At 45.0% G+C, this 20,054-nt stretch overlaps 1 protein-coding gene across 1 annotated transcript in view; it reads right to left on the bottom strand.

Moving 5' to 3' along the window:
• Window positions 1-20,054, bottom strand: part of WDR64 (WD repeat domain 64) — a 145,030-nt gene that overhangs the window by 85,953 nt on the left and 39,023 nt on the right. Inside the window, exons 9-10 of the mRNA XM_065401461.1 lie at window positions 18,048-18,127; window positions 10,720-10,859 (exon numbers count right to left, since the gene is read on the bottom strand). Coding sequence (XP_065257533.1) covers window positions 10,720-10,859; window positions 18,048-18,127 — 220 coding nt within the window. The remainder of the gene's footprint in view (window positions 1-10,719; window positions 10,860-18,047; window positions 18,128-20,054) is intronic.

Below are 20,054 nucleotides of genomic sequence, written 5' to 3'. Positions count from 1 at the left end.
CAGAGTAGCAGCCGTGTTAGTCTGTATCCGCAAAAAGAACAGGAGTATTTGTGGCACCTTAGGGTATGTCTACACTACGAGAGTACTTCGATTTCACTTAAATCGAATATGTGGAATCGATATTACAAAGTCAAACGTGTGTGTCCACACTAAGGACAGTAATTCGACTTTGTGAGTCCACACTAATGGGGCAAGCGTCGACATTGGAAGCGGTGCACTGTGGGCAGCTATCCCACAGTTCCCGCAGTCCCCGCTGCCCATTGGAATTCTGGGTCGAGCCGGCAATGCCTTCTGGGTAAAAAAATGTGTCGAGGGTGCTTTTGGGTAACTGTCGTCATCCGTCCGTCACTACCGCCCTCCCTCCCTCCCTGAAAGCGCCGGCGGGAAATCAGTTCGCGCACTTTTCTGATCAGTGACAGCGCGGACGCCACAGCACTGCGAGCATGGATTCCGCTGCGACCATCGCTGCAGTTGTGGCCGTTCTCAACGCCTCGCAGCTTATCATACACCTTTCCCTGAGGCAGATGCAGAGAAATCAGGAGAGGAGGCTACGGCACCGCCGTGAGGGCCTGAAGTCGGAGAGTAGCACAGAGCTGTCAGAAACCACGAGACCCAGCACCCAGGACATCACGGTGGCAATGGGTCTTGTGGATATTGTGGAACGGCGATTCTGGGCCCTGGAAACAAGCACGGACTGGTGGGACCGCATAGTGCTGCAGGTCTGGGATGAATCCCAGTGGCTGCGAAACTTTCGCATGCGGAAGGGGACTTTCCTTGAACTTTGTGAGTTGCTGTCCCCTGCCCTGAAGCGCAATGACACCCGGATGCGAGCAGCCCTGACTGTCCAGAAGCGAGTGGCCATAGCCCTCTGGAAGCTTGCAACGCCGGACAGCTACCGGTCAGTCGCGAACCACTTTGGTGTGGGCAAATCTACCGTGGGGGTTGTTGTGATGCAAGTAGCCAACGCAATCGTTAAGGTACTGCTCTCAAAGGTAGTGACCCTGGGAAACGCGCAGGTCATCATAGATGGCTTCGCCGCGATGGGCTTCCCAAACTGCGGTGGGGCTATAGATGGGACTCACATCCCTATCCTGGGACCGGACCACCAGGCCAGCCAGTACATTAACAGAAAGGGCTACTTTTCAATGGTGCTGCAAGCACTGGTGGACCACAGGGGACGTTTTACCAACATCAATGTCGGATGGCCGGGCAAGGTTCATGACGCTCGCGTGTTCAGAAACTCTGGTCTGTTTAGACGGCTGCAGGAAGGTATTTACTTCCCGGACCACAAAATAACTCTTGGGGATGTGGAGATGCCTACAGTGATCCTCGGGGACCCAGCATACCCGCTAATGCCCTGGCTCATGAAGCCCTATACTGGCGCCCTGGACACAGAAAAAGAACTGTTCAACTACCGTCTGAGCAAGTGCAGAATGGTGGTGGAGTGTGCTTTTGGCCGTCTCAAGGGGAGATGGAGAAGCTTACTGACTCGCTGTGATCTCAGCGAAACCAATATCCCCATTGTTATAGCAGCTTGCTGTGTGCTCCACAATCTCTGTGAGAGCAAGGGGGAGACCTTTATGGCGGGGTGGGAGGTTGAGGCAAATAGCCTGGCTGCTGATTACGCCCAGCCAGACAGCCGGGCGATTAGAAGATCCCAGCGGGACGCGCTGTGCATCCGTGAGGCTTTGAAAGCTAGGTTCCAGACTGAGCAGGGTAACCAGTGACTGTTAAGTTTGTGGACACAGAAGCTGAACCTGCCCCCGTTTATTTACCCAGTTAATGTTGACTATCCTTCCAAGTTACATACCCCCTTCACCACCTTCCCAAAAAATAAAATCTGTTCCGTTTTGTTAATGAACACCGTTGTCTTTATTACTGTTTTCGCGGGAATGTTTTAAACCGGGGACGCAGACTGTGGCGGGGGGCGGGTTTAGTGTTCTGATGCAAAAGATGCTTCTAAACTCCAGGAATGACAGGCTCCGCAGTGGTGGACTGGTTGTTTCAACGGAGCCTGCCAGCACTCCTGGGCGGGACAGCGTGTATGTGTCGGCTATGTGACTTTCTGGCAGGGGGAGGAGGGTTACAGATCCCCTGCTGCGTGGCTCTGTGATCCAGGATAAGGACCGCGGCATAAGATCTGTAACTGCCCTCCCCCGCCACAAAGTCACAGATCAACCCCCCCCACCCCCCAGAACATGAAAACCACCTCCCAGACTGACCAGGGTAACTAGTGACTGCACTGTGTATGTGTCCTGATGCTGGACCTGCCCCCGCCTCTGTACCCTGCTAAAGGTGACTGTCCTGTCCAATTACCAAGCCCCTTCCCCCCCTTCAGACAGAGTCTCCTCCAAAAGAAAATCATGGAAACAGTAATTAACAGAAACGAATATTTTATTATGAACCACACATGAAGCGGGGGGGGGGGGTGTAACTTGGACGGGGGCTTGTGTGAGGTGGGTAGGAAAGGACTTTTCAAATTTTGGGGAATGAGAGCCTTCTAGTGCTAGAGCAGTCTGCAGGGGTTGACTGAAAGTTTTAACGGCCCCTGCCACCCCTCCTTCTTTGGACTTTGGGTGAGGGGGGTGTGGGACTTCGTGGCGGGGGAGGGCGGTTAGAGATAGACTGCAGCGGGGCTCTGTCCTCCTGCCTCCGGTCTTGCAGAACATCCACAAGGCGCCGGAGCGTGTCCGTTTGCTCCCTCATTAGTCCAAGCAGCGTTTGAGTCGCCTGCTGGTCTTCCTGACGCCACCTCTCCTCCCGTTCCATGACTGCTCGGTGCATTTGGGACAAGTTCTCCCTCCACTGTGTCTGCTGGGCTGCCTGGGCTCGGGAGCAGCCCATTAGTTCTGAGAACATGTCCTCACGCGTCTTCTTCTTCCTCCGCCTAATCTGCGCTAGCCTCTGGGAGTGTGATGCCAGGCTGGGTTGGGAGACAGTCGCAGATGTGTCTGTGGGAATGGGAAAAAGGGAGTGAATTCCTGAGACAGATAAATGAAGTTGTGAACAAAGAACATAGTCTTTCTCTGTGAACAAGACCATGCACTGCACCTCTCACATGCGCACTCAGGACAAGGTCGAATTTTCGGCCCTCGCCTTCAGTGCCTGGGGTCTTGCAGTGGCGATCTGAGAAGCGGGGCAGGACACCTGAACTTGTGTAGCAGGCAAACATGGTAAGCCGTAGACTTGTGGCTGCTTAAAACTTTAATAGTAGCACTGGCCTCCTTTCACATTGAAAGCAATGCCAGTCTCTGCTGCCAGCAATCCGGCAAGCATGAACTCTGCCCCTGTCCCACCCCCTCGCGGCTGTCCCAGGGAAAGATCCCTGTATGCTGCCCCTCTCCCGCCTCCACCGCGTGGCTGTAAAGCAGTCCCAATACTAACATTCCCCTCCCTAATTCAAAGCAGGGCATCATGAGCGACATCACCCTGATGAGGATCTCGGACAGCGAGAAGGAACGAATGCTTAGGGAAAGCATGCAAAAACCAGGGCCGTATGCCGCCATGCTCTGCCGTGCAATGATCCCTGAGTACTTGATTGTCTCCTGGCGCGGAAACGTCTCGTACCATGGAGGACCCAATAAGATAGCTCTCCCCAGGAACCTGATGAACAGGCTTGAACATTACCTCCAGGAGAGCTACGTTGAGATCTCCCATGAGGATTTCGTCTCTATCCCCGGACATATGGACCGGATTTTGTTGTAGCTGCACTGGCAGGGACTAAAGAGTGGAGCGTCTTGGGCAGCAGAATCATGAAAAACCGGACATTGTTAGATTTTTTTTAAATAGTTGGGACTAAATAGTTAAGCACCTAAGGCAAAGAAATCATGAAAAACCCATTGTTAATATTATAAATATTCCAGTTCTGTTAAAAATAAATGTTTAGATGTTTAAAGCACTTACTGCTTGATCCTTCCCCTGATTCTGTGTCCGGGGTAACGGATGGGGACGGTTGGTAGGGGATCTCGGTAAGGGTGATGAAGAGATCCTGGCTGTCGGGGAAATCAGCGGTGCAAGCGCTGTCGACTGCCTCGTCCTCCTCATCTCCTTCCTCATCTTCCCCGTCCGCTAACATGTCCGACGAGGAACCGGCCGCGGACAATATCCCATCCTCAGAGTCCACGGTCAGTGGTGGGGTAGTGGTGGCGGCCGCACCTAGGATGGAATGCAGTGCCTCGTAGAAACGGGATGTGTGGGGCTGGGATCCGGAGCGTCCGTTTGCCTCTTTGGTTTTTTGGTAGCCTTGTCTCAGCTCCTTGATTTTCACGCGGCACTGCGTTGCATCCCGGCTGTATCCTCTCTCTGCCATGGCTTTAGAGATCTTCTCGTAGATCTTTGCATTCCTTCTTTTGGAGCGCAGCTCTGAAAGCACAGACTCATCGCCCCACACAGCGATGAGATCCAAGACTTCCCGATCAGTCCATGCTGGGGCCCTCTTTCTATTAGATTGCACGGCCATCTCTGCTGGAGAGGTCTGCATCGTTGCCAGTGCTGCTGAGCTCGCCACGATGTCCAAACAGGAAATGAGATTCAAACTGCCCAGACAGGAAAAAGAATTCAAATTTTCCCGGGGCTTTTCCTGTGTGGCTGGTCAGAGCATCCGAGCTCGGACTGCTGTCCAGAGCGTCAACAGAGTGGTGCACTGTGGGATAGCTCCCGGAGCTATTAGCGTCGATTTCCATCCACACCTAGCCTAATTCGATATGGCCATTTCGAATTTAGCGCTACTCCTCTCGTTGGGGAGGAGTACAGAAGTCGAATTTAAGAGAGCTCTATGTCGAACTAAATAGCTTCGTGGTGTGGACGGGTGCAGGGTTAATTCGATGTAACGGCGCTAAATTCGACATAAAAGCCTAGTGTAGACCAGGCCTTAGAGACTAACAAATTTATTAGAGCGTAAGCTTTCATGGGCTACATCATTAGTGTACTTTGGGATGATGGCTAGTTCTAGTATACACTGCAAGACCGAAGCATGTTTTAACTATGTTTGGCCCAACCACGTTATAACTGAGCTTCTGACATTGCTGTTTGTACAGTGTAAACGGGCTGTTAGATCATAAATTCTCTGCAGGGAATGTATCCTACTTTTTTGTAAAATCTATTAGAGAAGTTGAAAAAAACATGTATGAGAGGTCAACTATTCTTTTAGACTTTTTAGACTCGTACCATAAGACCTATGTGACTTTATCTATTTAGAGTCAGGATCAGCCCAGTAGCCCATGAAAGCTTATGCTCTAATAAATTTGTTAGTCTCTAAGGTGCCACAAGTACTCCTGTTCTTTTTATTTAAAACACAGTTTGCTCCCATCTACAAAGCAATCAAACCACCTTTTAATCTGTCTGGCAGCCATTGCCATAGGAGGATGACAGAGAGCCAGAGGCTATCTCCCTATTCCTTTTTTTGTCCTAACATGAAATTACCCTGCTACTGAGAGTCATCACATTGCAAGTAAATGCCCAAAGACCACTACCAGGCACTCAGAGTGTAAGAGGTACCAGCAACTTGTGGGAGAGGTGCAGGCAGGTTGGTAAATCTCAAGAGATATTGCCTCAGGTGGCTGATGGAGTGACAGTGCTGGGGAAATAGTGATGAAAATGAATGCTCTCTCCTGATATTCCTCAAACTAAATTTAAGACAAAACTCTGTTAAAGTCCATATTACAATGAACGTTTGATTATTGGGCATGCAGCACTGCAGCCTGAAAGTACAGAATGGGGTCTAAAAAGGGAAATATTTTTAACCAAGTTTTGAATTTCTCAACAGCACCATGTTTGAAGGCTCTTCCTTCCCATGCACCCATCAGCACAGACTTATTGGTTATTTTACAGGCTATTTCTCTTGGCCTACCATGGAGTTATTAACTTTCTATTAAATAAAGTGTATATTGTGTAAAAAGAGGCTTCAAAGAAACGAAGACACGCCTGAGGCTAGTGCACTGGAGAAACGTTTTCCTGAAATGTCTCTGACAAGAAAGGCAGCTGAAGGCAGATTTCAAGGCTGTGCCATCAATATAGAAACTAGAAGGCATGCAGCTTTAGATACTAGTGAACTCAGTCTAGCTCAACTTGTAGAGTGGGGAAAAAATCAAATGTGAATGAAACTCCAGACAAAATTTGATATTTGTCATCTGCAGAGGTGGCAGTCTGGTCTCATTAAAACCAATGGCAAAATTCCCATCAACTTCAGTGGTGCTAGGATTTCACTCAGGTGATTTAGAAATAATAAAATGCTATTAATCAAAAGGCAATGTATAAAGTTGGGGGTGGGGGGAAGAGAGATTTGTAATTGCAGGAGGAAGGCACTAATGTCATTACAGAAGTGCTCAAAGACGATACCTTGTTGCGCCAAAAACAAGAGGCAGTGCAGTCTGCTCAGTGTGACCAAAGTCTAGGCAATTTTGGCAGGCTGAGACACTAACCATTTAGGGTGGGCTTTCACAAACAGTACTGTATTTTTGAATAGTACTATTTTTTCCCCAAGAAGAGACCTAGTGCCTCCTATGTGAATTCTGATCTCTCTCACCTTTCTTTATATTAAGGAGGAGTAAAGGTCAGGGTTGTCACATACTTTCAGATTTCACTAGCTTCCCCCTTGTTAGCCTTTCTGAATATTGTCTGGAAAATTGTAACTGAGTGTTAGTTTATGCGAAGAGGCAGATGAACCTCATCTTCCCAGCTGTAATCTCTTCAGGAGGAGACTGATTCTCCTTTGTATATTGAAAGAAGTCTTTAGAATGGGGGAATCAATTTATGAGGGATTCTAAGGTGGCTCTTGGTTGAGCTAAGGACTATATCATAGATGGAGGTCCGCAGACAGGCTGTCATTTATTTTCAAAGGAAAAACATCCAGGGAAACAAGCCCAGAAGAGAAAATCAATCACCTTAAAGAACAAACTTGTGATTTTTAGAATATATGCAACTGTCTTGTTTCCAGCCAGTATCATTTGCTGTCAGTAAAGGAAAGTAATGGGCTTTCTGAGTCTGATGTTAAGATTTAGTGTTGGCACAACCTAAGGTTTACGGAAGAGATGCTTGTTTGGCTCAGATGAAGATATAACGTTGAATCAAAATCAGAAACAATAGTGTTATTTTTGGAGATTTAGTAAGATGTATACTGAAAAGGCCCAATCCTGCTCCCTTTGAAGTCAAACAGTGAACTCCCATGGAGTACAATGACAGCAGGAACAAACCTAACATGTTGATAGCTTTTCCTGTGAGAGTTCCCACTCGTATAGCCAGCATGTAATGTTTGACATCAAAGAGGTGGTCTGTTTTTCACTTAATCGATACTTTGCTCCATTAAGCCCTTTCAAGTTATTTTCTTTAGATCTTGCCAGTACGGAGTCCACTTTTTGTGAAGGACTCCATACCAAGTGGCAACTCATGATGTATTCTTTATTTTCCCCTCATTACACTGCTAATTAACAGATCAATACATAGAGGCTAAGAATTAGAGCTTGTTGGGAATTTTCCATCAGAATTATTTTCTGAAAGAAATAGTAGGTTTCCACAAACTCAAAAACCTTTCATGGGAGAACTTCAATTTTGCCAAAATGTTGATTTTCCATTGGAAAAATCAAAACAAAAGATTTCATTTCGGGGGGGGGGGGGGGGTTCAACCCAAATTGGAATATTTTGGTTTGTTGAACTGACCTGAAACCCTTAATTCTGAGTCAGCTCAACATTAAATTGCATTTCCCTACTGTGCCACATTGCCCCATGGGAATCATAGTTTGAGCCCCCATTCCCTTCTATGGACCATGCTCCTGGAAATACTACAGCTCCCGTGATGTAATATGAACTCTCCTCTGACCAAGCTGTATGGTACATCATGGAAGTCATGTAGATGTAGGTGCATCATAGGAGACATAGTCCAACCAGGGAGGCTGGCCCATAGGAGATAATGGGGGCCCCAGGCAACCTGAACTCCCATGAGTCACTTGTACATTAGAACCTCAAAGATAAGCATCGGAGTGACAGACTGACCGGTCAACCGGACACCAAGTGAAAACAAAAGTAACCAATCAGGCAGCAGCAGAACACCCCCGCCCCCCAAAAGCAAACACTGTATTGTGCCTGTATTACATCTTAAAGGTAGGCAGCCCAGATGTGCCTGTTTAATGTTGAACTGACTCAAAACAAAGCATTCCAGGTCAATTCAACAAACCAAAATGAAAATATTTTGATTCAGAAGATCAAAATGTTTTGTGTTGATTGAAAATGGAGAAAAACATTTTGTTGTGTGAAAACTTTTGGTCTCAACTTTTCACCTCAAAAGCAAAAAAGTTGAAATATCATAATTTCCCAGAGGATGGAATTTCTGAATTTCACTCAGCTCTACTATGAATATTTTAGGCTGCCAACCCAGCAGGTCATAATCCAAAGGTCTGAGGACAGGACTGGGAGCTAGGAAATCCTGAGTGCTAGTTCTACCTCTAACACTGCTTCCCCTCTATAGCCTTGGAAAAATCTGATTGCCTCTGCCTCCAATTCACCAAGTGTAAAATGGAAAGAAAGTTTGTTTCTAAATCTCACATGTGTGTGGTTTGTAATGTTGTCTAGTGACCTGGGTCTGCAAAGATTTAAGCATGTGCTTAATTTTACATGGTGTGAGCAGTCCTGCTGACTTGGATAGGACTACTAAGCGTGAGTAGAACATAACAGCCATACTGAGTCCAAAGGTCCATTTAGCCCAGTATCCTGTCTTCTGACAGTGGCCAATGCCAGGTGCTTCAGAGGAAATAAACAGAACAGGTAATCATCAAGTGATCCATCCCATATCACCCATTCCCAGCCTCTGGCAAACAAACAAACAGAGACCAGGGACATTTCAGAGCATGGTTTTGCATCCCTGCCCATCCTGTCTAATAGCCATTGATGAACCTATCCTCCATGAACTTATCTAGTTCTTTTTTGAACCCTGTTACAGTCTTGGCTTTCACAACATCCTCTGGCAAAGAGTTCCACAGGTTGACTGTGCATTGTGTGAAGTACCGTATATACTTGATCATAAGCCGGTTCGTTTATAAACCGACCCCCCCCACCCCCAAGATGGATAATTAAAATGGCAAATTTTTATGACCCATTCATAAGCTGACCCTATAATTCAGGAGTCGGCAAACGTTGGTTCCGGGGCCATCAGGATAAGCCGCTGGCGGGCCGAGAAGGTTTGTTTACCTCGAGCATCTGCAGGCACGGAGGTAAACCTAAGTAAACAAAGAGTCCCGGCCTACCAGTGGCTTACCCTGATGGGCCTGGACAGCAACTGGTGGGGAAGTTTTTTTTGGGGGGGGGAGAAGCTGGGGGTCAGGGGAGTAACCCCTGTGACTCCCCACACGACCCCACCCCTAACCTGGGACCTCACCACATGACCCCTCCCCGTGTAACTCCTCCCTGCCCCACCCTAGCCCGGGACCCCCACACTCTCCCCATCCCATTCTCTCCCACCTTAGCTGGGGCGGGCCAGGGGAGGATGTCCCTGGCCTGGCCGGAGCTGCTCCGGCGGGCTGGGCCGGGCGGCGCGGCCGGGCGGCGCAGCCGCAGCGTGCCAGCCCTGGAGCTGCAGCTGCTTCGGAGACTGGGGGGAGAGCAGCGTGGCCAGAAGCAGAGAGACTCTGGCCCCGCCTCTTCCTTTCTGGCTCTGCTGTCTGTGCTGCCTCTCCTTGCTCCCTCTGCTGGGGGGGAAGGGGGGCTGTGTCCCACCTCTCCCCATCTCTATACCCGTTCATAAGCTGACTCGCTACTCTGATGCTTCCCTATTTTACTAAAAAAATTCGGCATATGAACGAGTATATACGGTACTTCCTTTTGTTTGTTTTAAGCCTGCTGACTATTCATTTCATTTGGTGACCCCTAGTTCTTGTATTATGAGAAGGTGTAAATAGCAAGTCCTTATTTACTTCTCCAAACCAGTCATGATTTTATAGACCTCTATCATATTCCCCCCCTTAGTCGTCTCTTTCCTAAGCTGAAAAGTCCCAGCCTTTTAAACCTCTCCTCATATGTAAGCTGTTCTATACCCCTCATCATTTTTGTTGCCTTCTCTGTATCTTTTCCAATTCCAATACATCTTTTTTGAGATGGGGTGACCGGATCTGCACGCATTTATTCCTCCCTTTTGTTTCCTATCTTTTAACCAGTTACTGATCCATGAGAGGACCTTCCCTTTTATGCCATGACTCCTTCCTTTGCTTAAGAGCCTTTGATGAGGGACCTTGTCAAAGGCTTTCTGAAAATCTAAATACACTATATCCACTAGATCCTCCTTGTGGACATTCTTGTTGACTCCCCTCAAATAATTCTAATAGATTAGTGAGGCATGATTTCCCTTTACAAAAACCATGTTGACTCTTCCCATCGTGTTCATCTGTGTGTCTGATAACTGTTAAAGAACAGAATTAAGTTAATTAAGCATGTTAAATTCTCAGAGACTATTTCCTGGAGTCCCACAGGAGGCACTGGGACTCCTACAGCCTTGGTTCATAGATAAAATAATTCGAATATTTTTTTAAAAACAAATACTTATTTCATTGCAGGAAAATCCTTTATGAACCATGTATAGGAGTTTAGTATATTGTGGACAGTGTGAAATACTCTAATAAAAATGGGTTAACAATTAAAACCTAATACCATCTGCAGAGATAAATTAAAGTGTAACTAACTATACAAGTAACTATACCACGACAGTGGTTCTCATGAAGTTAAGGGACAGTACTTTACCTTCGCAGTGGAAAGGCTAATAATGTGCTGATCTTTTTCATTTGTGACAATCTCCATGACACTAAATAAGTGTCCCAACAACTTGCCCACTGGCTTGGTGTTTATATTGGGATGCCATAAACGGAGAACTTTATCATCACCTGTGAACAGAAAATATCTGTGACCCATTCTGTGTCTCTAACAAGCAGACTATCACAAAATAGATTCTGAATAGACAGCCTAGTTTTACAAAAGATGGCTGCCAGGACTGCAAACACAAATCCTGCTTAAATCTTTGTATTTTTCATACCAAGGGCTTGATGCTCAGTTGCCTCTAGACACCTTTACACTGCTTAAAGTGTACTTAACTCACTGTTTAAGGCCCTTTAACGTTGCCAAAGTGGTATAAAGGTGTAAATGAGAATCAAGCCTTTTGTACCCATCTGTGCAAATGTGATGTTTGCACACAATTTAGGAAGCCACTTTTGAAATTTGGTCCTCATATTATATAGTAGTTTTTTGCTGCTAATTATGTCAAACATTTCCAGCAAAACCCAAAGCAACAGCAGCACACCTGGATTTTGGCTCGGATACAAACCCCAATGCTTAAACCTGCTAAGTTGAAAAGTTTGCTATTTTTCACAAGCCTTTAAAGAGAACCTGGGCCCAATTTCAAACAGACATTAACATATGTATGGTATGGCATCAAAATCATGCCAGATTTATGGCTTTATTAACAGTTAAATACTGAGAAGCCTTTAGCACCATATAAAAATCAACTTAGCCCCTCCTGAATAGCTTAAGACACTAAACCAGTTAAAACTTGATAGTTATCATTAAGTTTTACTTTGAGTTGCTCCAAACTTGAAGCAGAACTCAGAGAGTAAGAACACATGGATCAAAACTGGAGGACATTCACACAACCCTCAGAACCAAGTCAGCCAACTTTCACACAACTTTGTTAGTTATTTACTTTGAGAAGTATAATCTTAAAGCTTTTTAGGAAGAGACTGCATAGATGTATTGTCCTCTAGACCTGGGCCATTCAGAGTATAAGCTAGTGCCTCTCCCAACCTGCTATACAAACACTCTATATAGAGCAACAACCCAGACTCACCCTCTGCCTGGATTTAGTTCTATTAACACAGAAAACAAAAAGATATGTCAACTCAAATCTTCTCAGAGTTCTTCCCTGAGGATCACTTCATTCTCTCCTCAGAGAGGAGAGATGCCAGTGCTCTTTTATACCCATGTGGGGCAATAAGTCATCTGCCTCAGTGAGTCAACAGAATGCATGTAAACCTTTCACAGCTGGACCAACACTTAACCAGGTAGCAACCACTGTCAGCCTATAAAAATATAGTAACTGGTCTATTGGAGTATTCCAGTGCATTCATTTTGGCATTGTTTGAAATACCGGTAATTCACCAAATTGCTAAATTATACAAAACAATCTGGATGAGAAGACACACAGTTTTAAAGTTAAGATGGTTTAAAGTTTTGGGGAAAATATGTAAGTCTCCTAGCAGATGGAACCCAATAAAATGCCAATCACAGAAGACAGATATTCTGGCCCATAAGAAATCAAAAGGGAAACAAAAAAATCTGTCATTTGGTAATGAATCAGCTGTGTTTCAACTGTGGCTTTTCAGAGCTTAAATTAGGCCAGTATGGGTTTGTTACATCATACTGGTCCTTTCTCCAGTCTTTCACTGCCTTTTAGATAGAGCAGGGACTAGTAGAGAGGAGACCAGGGATCAGTTCTTGACTTGGTTAATGTGTAATTTTGGGTAAGGAAAACAAGGCCAAGGGAGGGCATCTGTTAAAATGGAGAAGATAATGTAACTTTGTAAATGATTTTCAGATAAAAGGCACTGTGCATGTGGAAAGCAGTATTTATCATTACATTCGTAAGTCCAGTTAGGAGACACATGAAGGGATAAGTCTGCTCATTTTTCTGGTTCATCAGGGAACCGTCAGATCTTAGCTGTCACTAGCCACTGGTATATAATGCAATGATGTGGTCACACAAATGACTGTAATTGCCCCTTTCCCTTTAAGTCACCACATAGTTGTGCTCCACAATCTAGGATTTCATTTTTGAGAAGTTAAGTCTCTCATCTTTAGGCACAAAATGTGAACCAAGAATAAGCCAATGCAGGGATGTCTGACTCAGAGTGCAAATAGCCTGAAACAAAAGGTCTCAGAGCAGAAGGAACTGATCCCATTAATCTCAATGGGATAGCTCTGAAGCCCAAAGACAACCATTCACAAGTCCATGTTAGCTATTTCACTACTAGTTGTGTTATCAGAAACATCAAGCTATTGGGTTTATCCATTATTGTTGATGCAGTGACACATTGATACAGAGTGCAGTGGGGCAGCTAGCTGTTTTCAAGGGTTGCTGGGGAGAAAGTCAATCCTCACCACTGAATTTAAACTGGTCTCTCTCTCCCCCCTCCCCAACCCAATAGGGAGGGAAAGAGGAGATGCCACTACTCCCTAGTACCAATGTCACCCTCCTCATGTTTTTGAACATCTGCATCTATCCCCCACACACCTGCCAAAACCCCAGCTTCTCTTCCGGGGTGACCTCTCTGATGGAGGTATGTGACTGCAATACCAACATTTGCAGTATATTGGGAATCTGAGAGCACTATAAAATAAATGGATCTGAATATCAAAACACCACAAATTATTATTTGTATTATGGTAGTGCCTAGAAACCCCAACCTAGACTAGGGTCCCATCATATTAGGTTTTGGCCACTCACACATAAATTCCTACCCCAAAGTGCTCACAATCTAAATAGACAAGGCAGACAATGGGTTGGAGAAATAAATGTGCTGCCCGTTTTACAGGTGGGAAACAGAGGCAGAGAGAGACTAAATTTTCCAAAGTGCTCAGCAGCTGCAGCTGGTGCCAGATTTTAAAGAAAGCTCAGCTCCCATTAGGCACATGAAGTGCCCAGAAGTGCCCGTTGTTCCCAGTGGGAATTAGCGAACAACTTACAGCATTTGAGGAGACTTTCAAAAGCACAAATGGCTGTTAGGTGCCCCCCTCCCACTGATGGCCAATGGGAGTTGAGCAAATAGTTGCCATTTGCGCCTTACGCTCCCTCTTTGCCAAGCTTCAGAGAAATTAGCCAATACACCTTTTTAGTTAATGTAATAGTTCTTTTGAAAAATACATCCCTTATTAGACCCCAGGTCATACAGACAGTCAGTAGCAGAGATGGAATTTGAACCCACTGTTCCCAAGTACTAAACCAGTACCTACTTACAAGACCAGCCTTCCCTAGAGAGTGAACTGCTTGTATTTGAGTTCCTTAAAACTTCCATTTTTGAGTTTAATGAGTTCTGCACCTGAAGTCCCAGTTGGCTGTAGCACCAGGGACTTTGCTGTAGGTTTTAGGTCCATCTTGCCATAGAGTAACAAGAGGCCTTGTTTATACTGTGTTCAGGAGCGCAGCACTCAGCCTGCACATTGCAGGAGGAGTACAGGAGGGAGGGACTCTGGCTGATAGCAGTCTTCAGTGAGAGGGACAGTAGATCAGGTGTCACAGAAGGAGCAAAGAGCACCCTAATTGTGTCTACCTTAGGAGTTCAGTATGGAAAAAATAATGCTTCAAGTGATAGTGGATGGGGAACAGCAGACTGTCTCTGAGCAGGAAGAGTGTCCCTCCCATTACATTTCTGAAGATGAACAGGAATGGGGCTTTTTAACACTTCTGCTCTGACAGTGGCAACAGACGAAGGGCAGGGAGGAGGAAGTGCTATGTTCTATGTGTATCCAGGGCCCCTAACACAGAGAGTTGCATGAGGCTAAAATCATTACTGTCTATTATGCACTCTGGTATTACCATGAAGAGCAGGTGCCACAGAAAAGCCTATCAATAAAATCCATTCCATTTTGTTGTGTTTGCTTAAGTGCAAGGGGTTTTGTTTATTGCTATTTTCAATTGGTCAATTAGTTTTCGTTCTTTTTTGTTGCTTATGTTAAATAATAAGATTGACTTTTAGGTTGTTCTCTCCCCTTTTCATGAACTACTGCTCTACTGATCCCTGGCACTGAAGAGATATTTGCTAACCCCACTGCTACAGCAGAGTTATAGAAGCTTACCAGGACACTGGGAAGAACAATTAGGTCTCTCAATGGTCCAATTATGCTTCTAGGATCAAATACCCTGACATGAAATGCACGGTGATTAAGCTCATTCATAAGAAAAGATGAGCTGGGAGGGGATGGATCAGATAGCCAAACATTAGCTTGGATATACCTAGACTCCATGGAACCAGTGGTTTGTATCCCAGTAGGTTCAGTTCAGCTCTTCACACTTCCAAGATAAATGAAATAAAGGAGAGTGTGGCTTTCACTGATGAGACCTTAAAAACAGAGCTGTCTGCTCTAGGTGGATGTTCAAGATCCCCCAATACTTTTAAACTATGTCTAGACTGGAAATTGAATGACAAAACTTTTGTCTTTCAGAAGTGTTAACCGCCGCTCCCCCCAGTAGACAAAAGCTTTGCTGTGACAAGTGCCAGTGTGAACGGCGCATTGTTGGCAGGAACGCTCTCCTGCTGACAACGCAAACGCCACTCATTGGGGGTGGAAGTTTTTTGTCAGCAGGAGAGCCGACAAACAGCGGCTACATGGCGCGACTTTTAGTGGCACGGCTGTGGCAACACACCCATGTTGCTAAAAGCTGTGTAGTGTAGACGTAGCCTTAGTTAGGCCCAGTGTCCTTGGCCAAAATATCTCCCTCCCCTACACTGTTGTTCATTTTGCATTGCATTGTTTATCCTTCTGCTGCTACTCTTCTCTCAAAAGGTGTCTGCCTTAAGTGATTTAAAATGTCTGTACAGTGCTTTGAGATTGCATTGCTGCAGCTTTGCCAATGTAATGCTTCTAGTGTAGACTAGCCGTAAGATACAATGCCAGTCATACTGTATGGAAATCCTAGCACATGTTGTGCCTGTTGTGCTCACTGTACTGTCCTAAAGAGCTGTGAATTCTAGGGTTAAACTTTTTAAGTGGTAGGTGTGTCCAACTAACGCAAGTCAGATGCCTGTATCCTGATACACTTGTTTGAAGACGGATCCCTCAAAGGCTGAAGGATTAGACATTTAACTCAATGTAATATGTTAGGTAAAGTATTTTAATACTGCATTGTTCAAGATTTGGATGTCAAAGAGCTAGCCGGGGAAGGAAGTTGCTATGGTACTATATCCATCTAGAAGCCAATCTGTGTAGATCCAAGGGCATATAGCACTAGAAAGTTACCCAAACTAAATTTAAAAAACAGAAGTTTTATACTTCTCTAAAGCCATGACTCTAGAGCCTTTGGGGGACACGTAAAAGGAATAATCCTTTTGTTGTGCCTTCCATGTTTTCTGTACCTTTTTGTACAAAAATAAACTCTTCTATCTAGGAAGTGAAGATTGCAAAATCAAAATGATAAAATATTTGTATTATTTAACTGTATCATGGTCATTGGAAGGGGAGGTAGGGCGCCAGTGTTCCTGGGAGGGACAGTTATTGACAGGACACCAACAGCAATAGGGAAGTTAGCCTGAAGCAACTATGCCATATGGCCAGAGCAGTTCACAGGGTTTAATAAAGTTCCAGTTGTTCAACCTAGATTGCATTCCCCTTCACTCTTTGTGAATGAAACAGTAACTGTTTAATCAGCCAACTGTGGCTAACATTTCAACACAGGGTCTTCTTTAGAGCCTAAAAAGTGTCCTTTCCTTTGAAGAGGAAGAGCCTCATTGATACCAGAGTTTCAGGACTTGGACAAAAGCCAACCCTCATGCAATCTGTAACATCAGCTGATATCCATTATTCATCTCATAGAAATAAACAATTACCAGTTTAAAATGATCAGTTATAACTCACAGTATTGTAACAAAAATCTAACTAAACCATAACAATTGAATAAGACACATCATTAAATACAATTTCTGATCAACTATCAGCATAATTAATCAAATAATATCTGTAAATGTGAAAAGTACGTAGGCTCTGATCCTGCAAGCACTTAGGCCTTGTCTACACTAGAACACTGTACTGCTTTAACAATACCAATACAGTTAAAGGGGTACAATCCCCTCTAGTGTGGATCCAGTTATATTGGTAGAAAGAGCTATTCACTTATGAGAAGGGAAATAACTATACCGGTATAAGTCACCTTTGTATCTGTCTAACTGTGTTCACACTAGGACTTTCACCAATACAAGTATTTTGATAATTAACAAAAAAAGCCACACTGCTAACCAAAATAGTTATACCAGTACAACTCTTAAAGTGTAGACCAGGCCTTAGGCCCTGTCCACATGATAAGAAGGGTGTTTCCCCCCTCACTGAAGTTATCTTAACACAGTTGCAAATGCCCCTTAACACCAACATAGGCTTGAGTGTTAATGCTACAAAACAACCAGCTAACATGATTGTAAAGGTATCAAACTGTGTCTACACAGGTGTTGCGGCGGTGTTTCCAATTCTGTTTAACTAACTTGATTAAGCTAAACTGATTGAAAAAACACCTTTTTCATCATATAGGCACACCCTACGGAGCTTAACCTTAAAACTGAGAAAGCCGGACAGGAGAGAGATAGGGAACCACAATGGGATAAAACAGATGGGGTCTGTAATGAGGAGTGGCAGACAGAACACAGTGGGAGTAGTAGTTCTAGGCAGTGAAACGGCAATGTAAAATATGGTTGAGCACTGGAGAAGAAATGGACTGGACAGTGCATCAGTCCTGCAGCTTTCTTTAAGGAACATAGAGATTAGTAAGAAAGGGGGGAGTCACACCACTGATTGAAGCCAATGGTTCTTGGATCAGAAAGTGTGGTAAGAGGGAACCATTAAGAACAGGTCAGGGAGCATTTCTCAGGTCAGCAGGAGAGAAGTCACTGTGGAAGGGTGAAGATGCAATCCTGAGGTCATAACTCATAAGGGACAGTGGGTGGGAGAAGGTAAGGAAACAGTGTTGCAGTTAGGAGATGTGGCTGGGTCATTTTATGTATTCCCAAACCTGGTCTCTCCTCTTTTATTAAAGACATAGGAAGCAATGTGTGAATCAAATCCAGACTGAGCACTCACCACTTTGCTAATCAGGCTCTAATCAGGGACCATGGCCGCATTGTGGTAGGCACTGTACACACATATAACACAGTCCCTGTCTCCAGGAGTTTACAATTTAAGTACTTATTATAATTACCAGCCTGTTAAATTATTATTATTGGAGTTTATTTAGTGAAAAAATACAACCAACGAATCTATTTGGCAGAAAACACTGACAAACATTACTGGGTCTTCATATATAATATAAACATTTTACTTACCCCCAGTAACAATGATATTTGCTTTTCCACAGTATGTGAAGGCATTAACTCCTCTTGGGACAGAAAACTCCCTGACAGGTCTGTAATGATTAACAAGTCATTTGATCAGGTGGGAAATTTTGGTCAAAGTAGAATCTATAGCAATTCCAATCTGTTTTCCTGAAGACTTAATACTCTGTGGGGGTTGGCAAGGGCTGTTTTATCCAGACACACAGGTTGAACTGATGGCACAAAAATCAGTATGGATGGGAAGGAGGGACTATCTGTGCTGGACACTCTTGGCCAAAACAGACAGATAGTATTATACCATGTTTAACTGGTTATTTTCACAATACTAAAGTATTTCTATATATAACATAGGCAGTACCTTATTAAAAGAAAATTGATTCATACAGTTGTTTAAATTCAGTAACTAGCATTAGCAATAAAACTGGACCAGGTTAGCTTTTCAGCTGAAATAGCATGGTTTCTTATCTTGAATAGCTGAAGCAATATAAGCCTGTAGCAAAGGTACCTCATTCCCCTGCAATAGCACCCTAAATTGCAGCCATAGTCAAACAAATTTTTTATATACTTGTAAAACCATTGGAGACTATAGGTCCCAGGAAACATGCTTCATCTTGATCAAGCATATTCCAGTCAAATTCAAGATGGAGTACTGAATTTTACAACTAGTGGCTCTTTCTATATTAGAAACTAGGATAGCAGTGACAGCCTCAATTTTACACAAATCAAGTGCAGCCTCTCTAGTGCTGCTTTGATACAACTGGTTTATGGGCTATGTTGCTTGTATTACATGCTCGGTAATAACATGCGAAGATTCCATGTTTCCAAAACTAAACTAGCTCTTTATTAAGAGAACTTTTTAGAGGTAATGCAACTGTAGTTAGCATTCCAGCCACGTACACACAGACTGACTTCATTGTGTCTCCTCCAAACTCCTCCCTCCAAATTCCATGCAGATTGCTACAGTCTGAATGTTTTCTTAAAAACCTGAATCCAACAAATACCTATGTAAGGTGTGGAAATGAATGGCAGGAAATACTGGTTATTGCCAGTATGCCCAGAGTGTACATAGGTCAACGTGTAGGGCCCTATCAAATTCATGGCCATGAAAAACGCGTCACGGACCGAGAAATCTAGTCTCCCCCCATGAAATCTGGTCTTTTGTGTGCTTTTACCCTATACTATCCAGATTTCATGGAGGAGACCAGCATTTCTCAAATTGGACCCAAAAGGGAGTTGCAGGGGGTCACAAGGTTATTTTAGGGAGGTCATGGTATTGCCACCCTTACTTCTGCGCTGCCTTCAGATCTAGGCAGCTGGAGAGCAGCGGCTGTTGACTGGGCACCCAGCTCTGATGGCAGCGCCCCCCATCAGCACCGCAGAAGTGAGGGTGGCAATACCATACTGTATGCAGCACAAGAGGTTTTGGGAGATATATTTTGGGTGACTGGTTGGTTTTTGGTAATAGAAAGGAAGAATGTATTTCTTTGCATGAGGCAACTTCCTATAAAAATGGTTAAGCCAAACAGCCAAGAGAGTCTTTTTTCAGTACAGTTTAGGTAGTGTCACCGATAACACAGAAGCAGACAAGAGTCTGGGTGTGGTAGTAAACGCTAAATCCCTAATGCAGCAATAAGCTCTGAGCAGTCAGATTCCATGCGACTATGTGGAACTCAGTACAGCAGGGGTCGGCAACGTTCGGCACGCGGCTCGCCAGGGTAAGCACCCTGGCGGGCCGGGCCAGTTTATTTACCTGATGACATGGCAGGTTCGGCCGATCGCGGCCCCCACTGGCCGCGGTTCGCCGTCCCGGACCAATGGGGGCGGCGGGAAGCCGCGGCCAGCACATCCCTCGGCCCGCGCCGCTTCCCGCCGCCCCCATTGGCCCGGGACGGCGAACCGCGGTGAGTGGGGGCCGCGATCGGCCGAACCTGCCACGTCAGCAGGTAAATAAACTGGCCCGGCCCACCAGGGTGCTTACCCTGGCAAGCCGCGTGCCGA

The sequence above is a fragment of the Emys orbicularis genome, chromosome 3, assembly GCF_028017835.1.
Source record: "Emys orbicularis isolate rEmyOrb1 chromosome 3, rEmyOrb1.hap1, whole genome shotgun sequence".
Taxonomy (NCBI): Eukaryota; Metazoa; Chordata; order Testudines; family Emydidae; genus Emys; species Emys orbicularis.
Note: the sequence above shows the minus strand (reverse complement) of the source record. Positions and strands in the feature narration are given on the sequence as shown.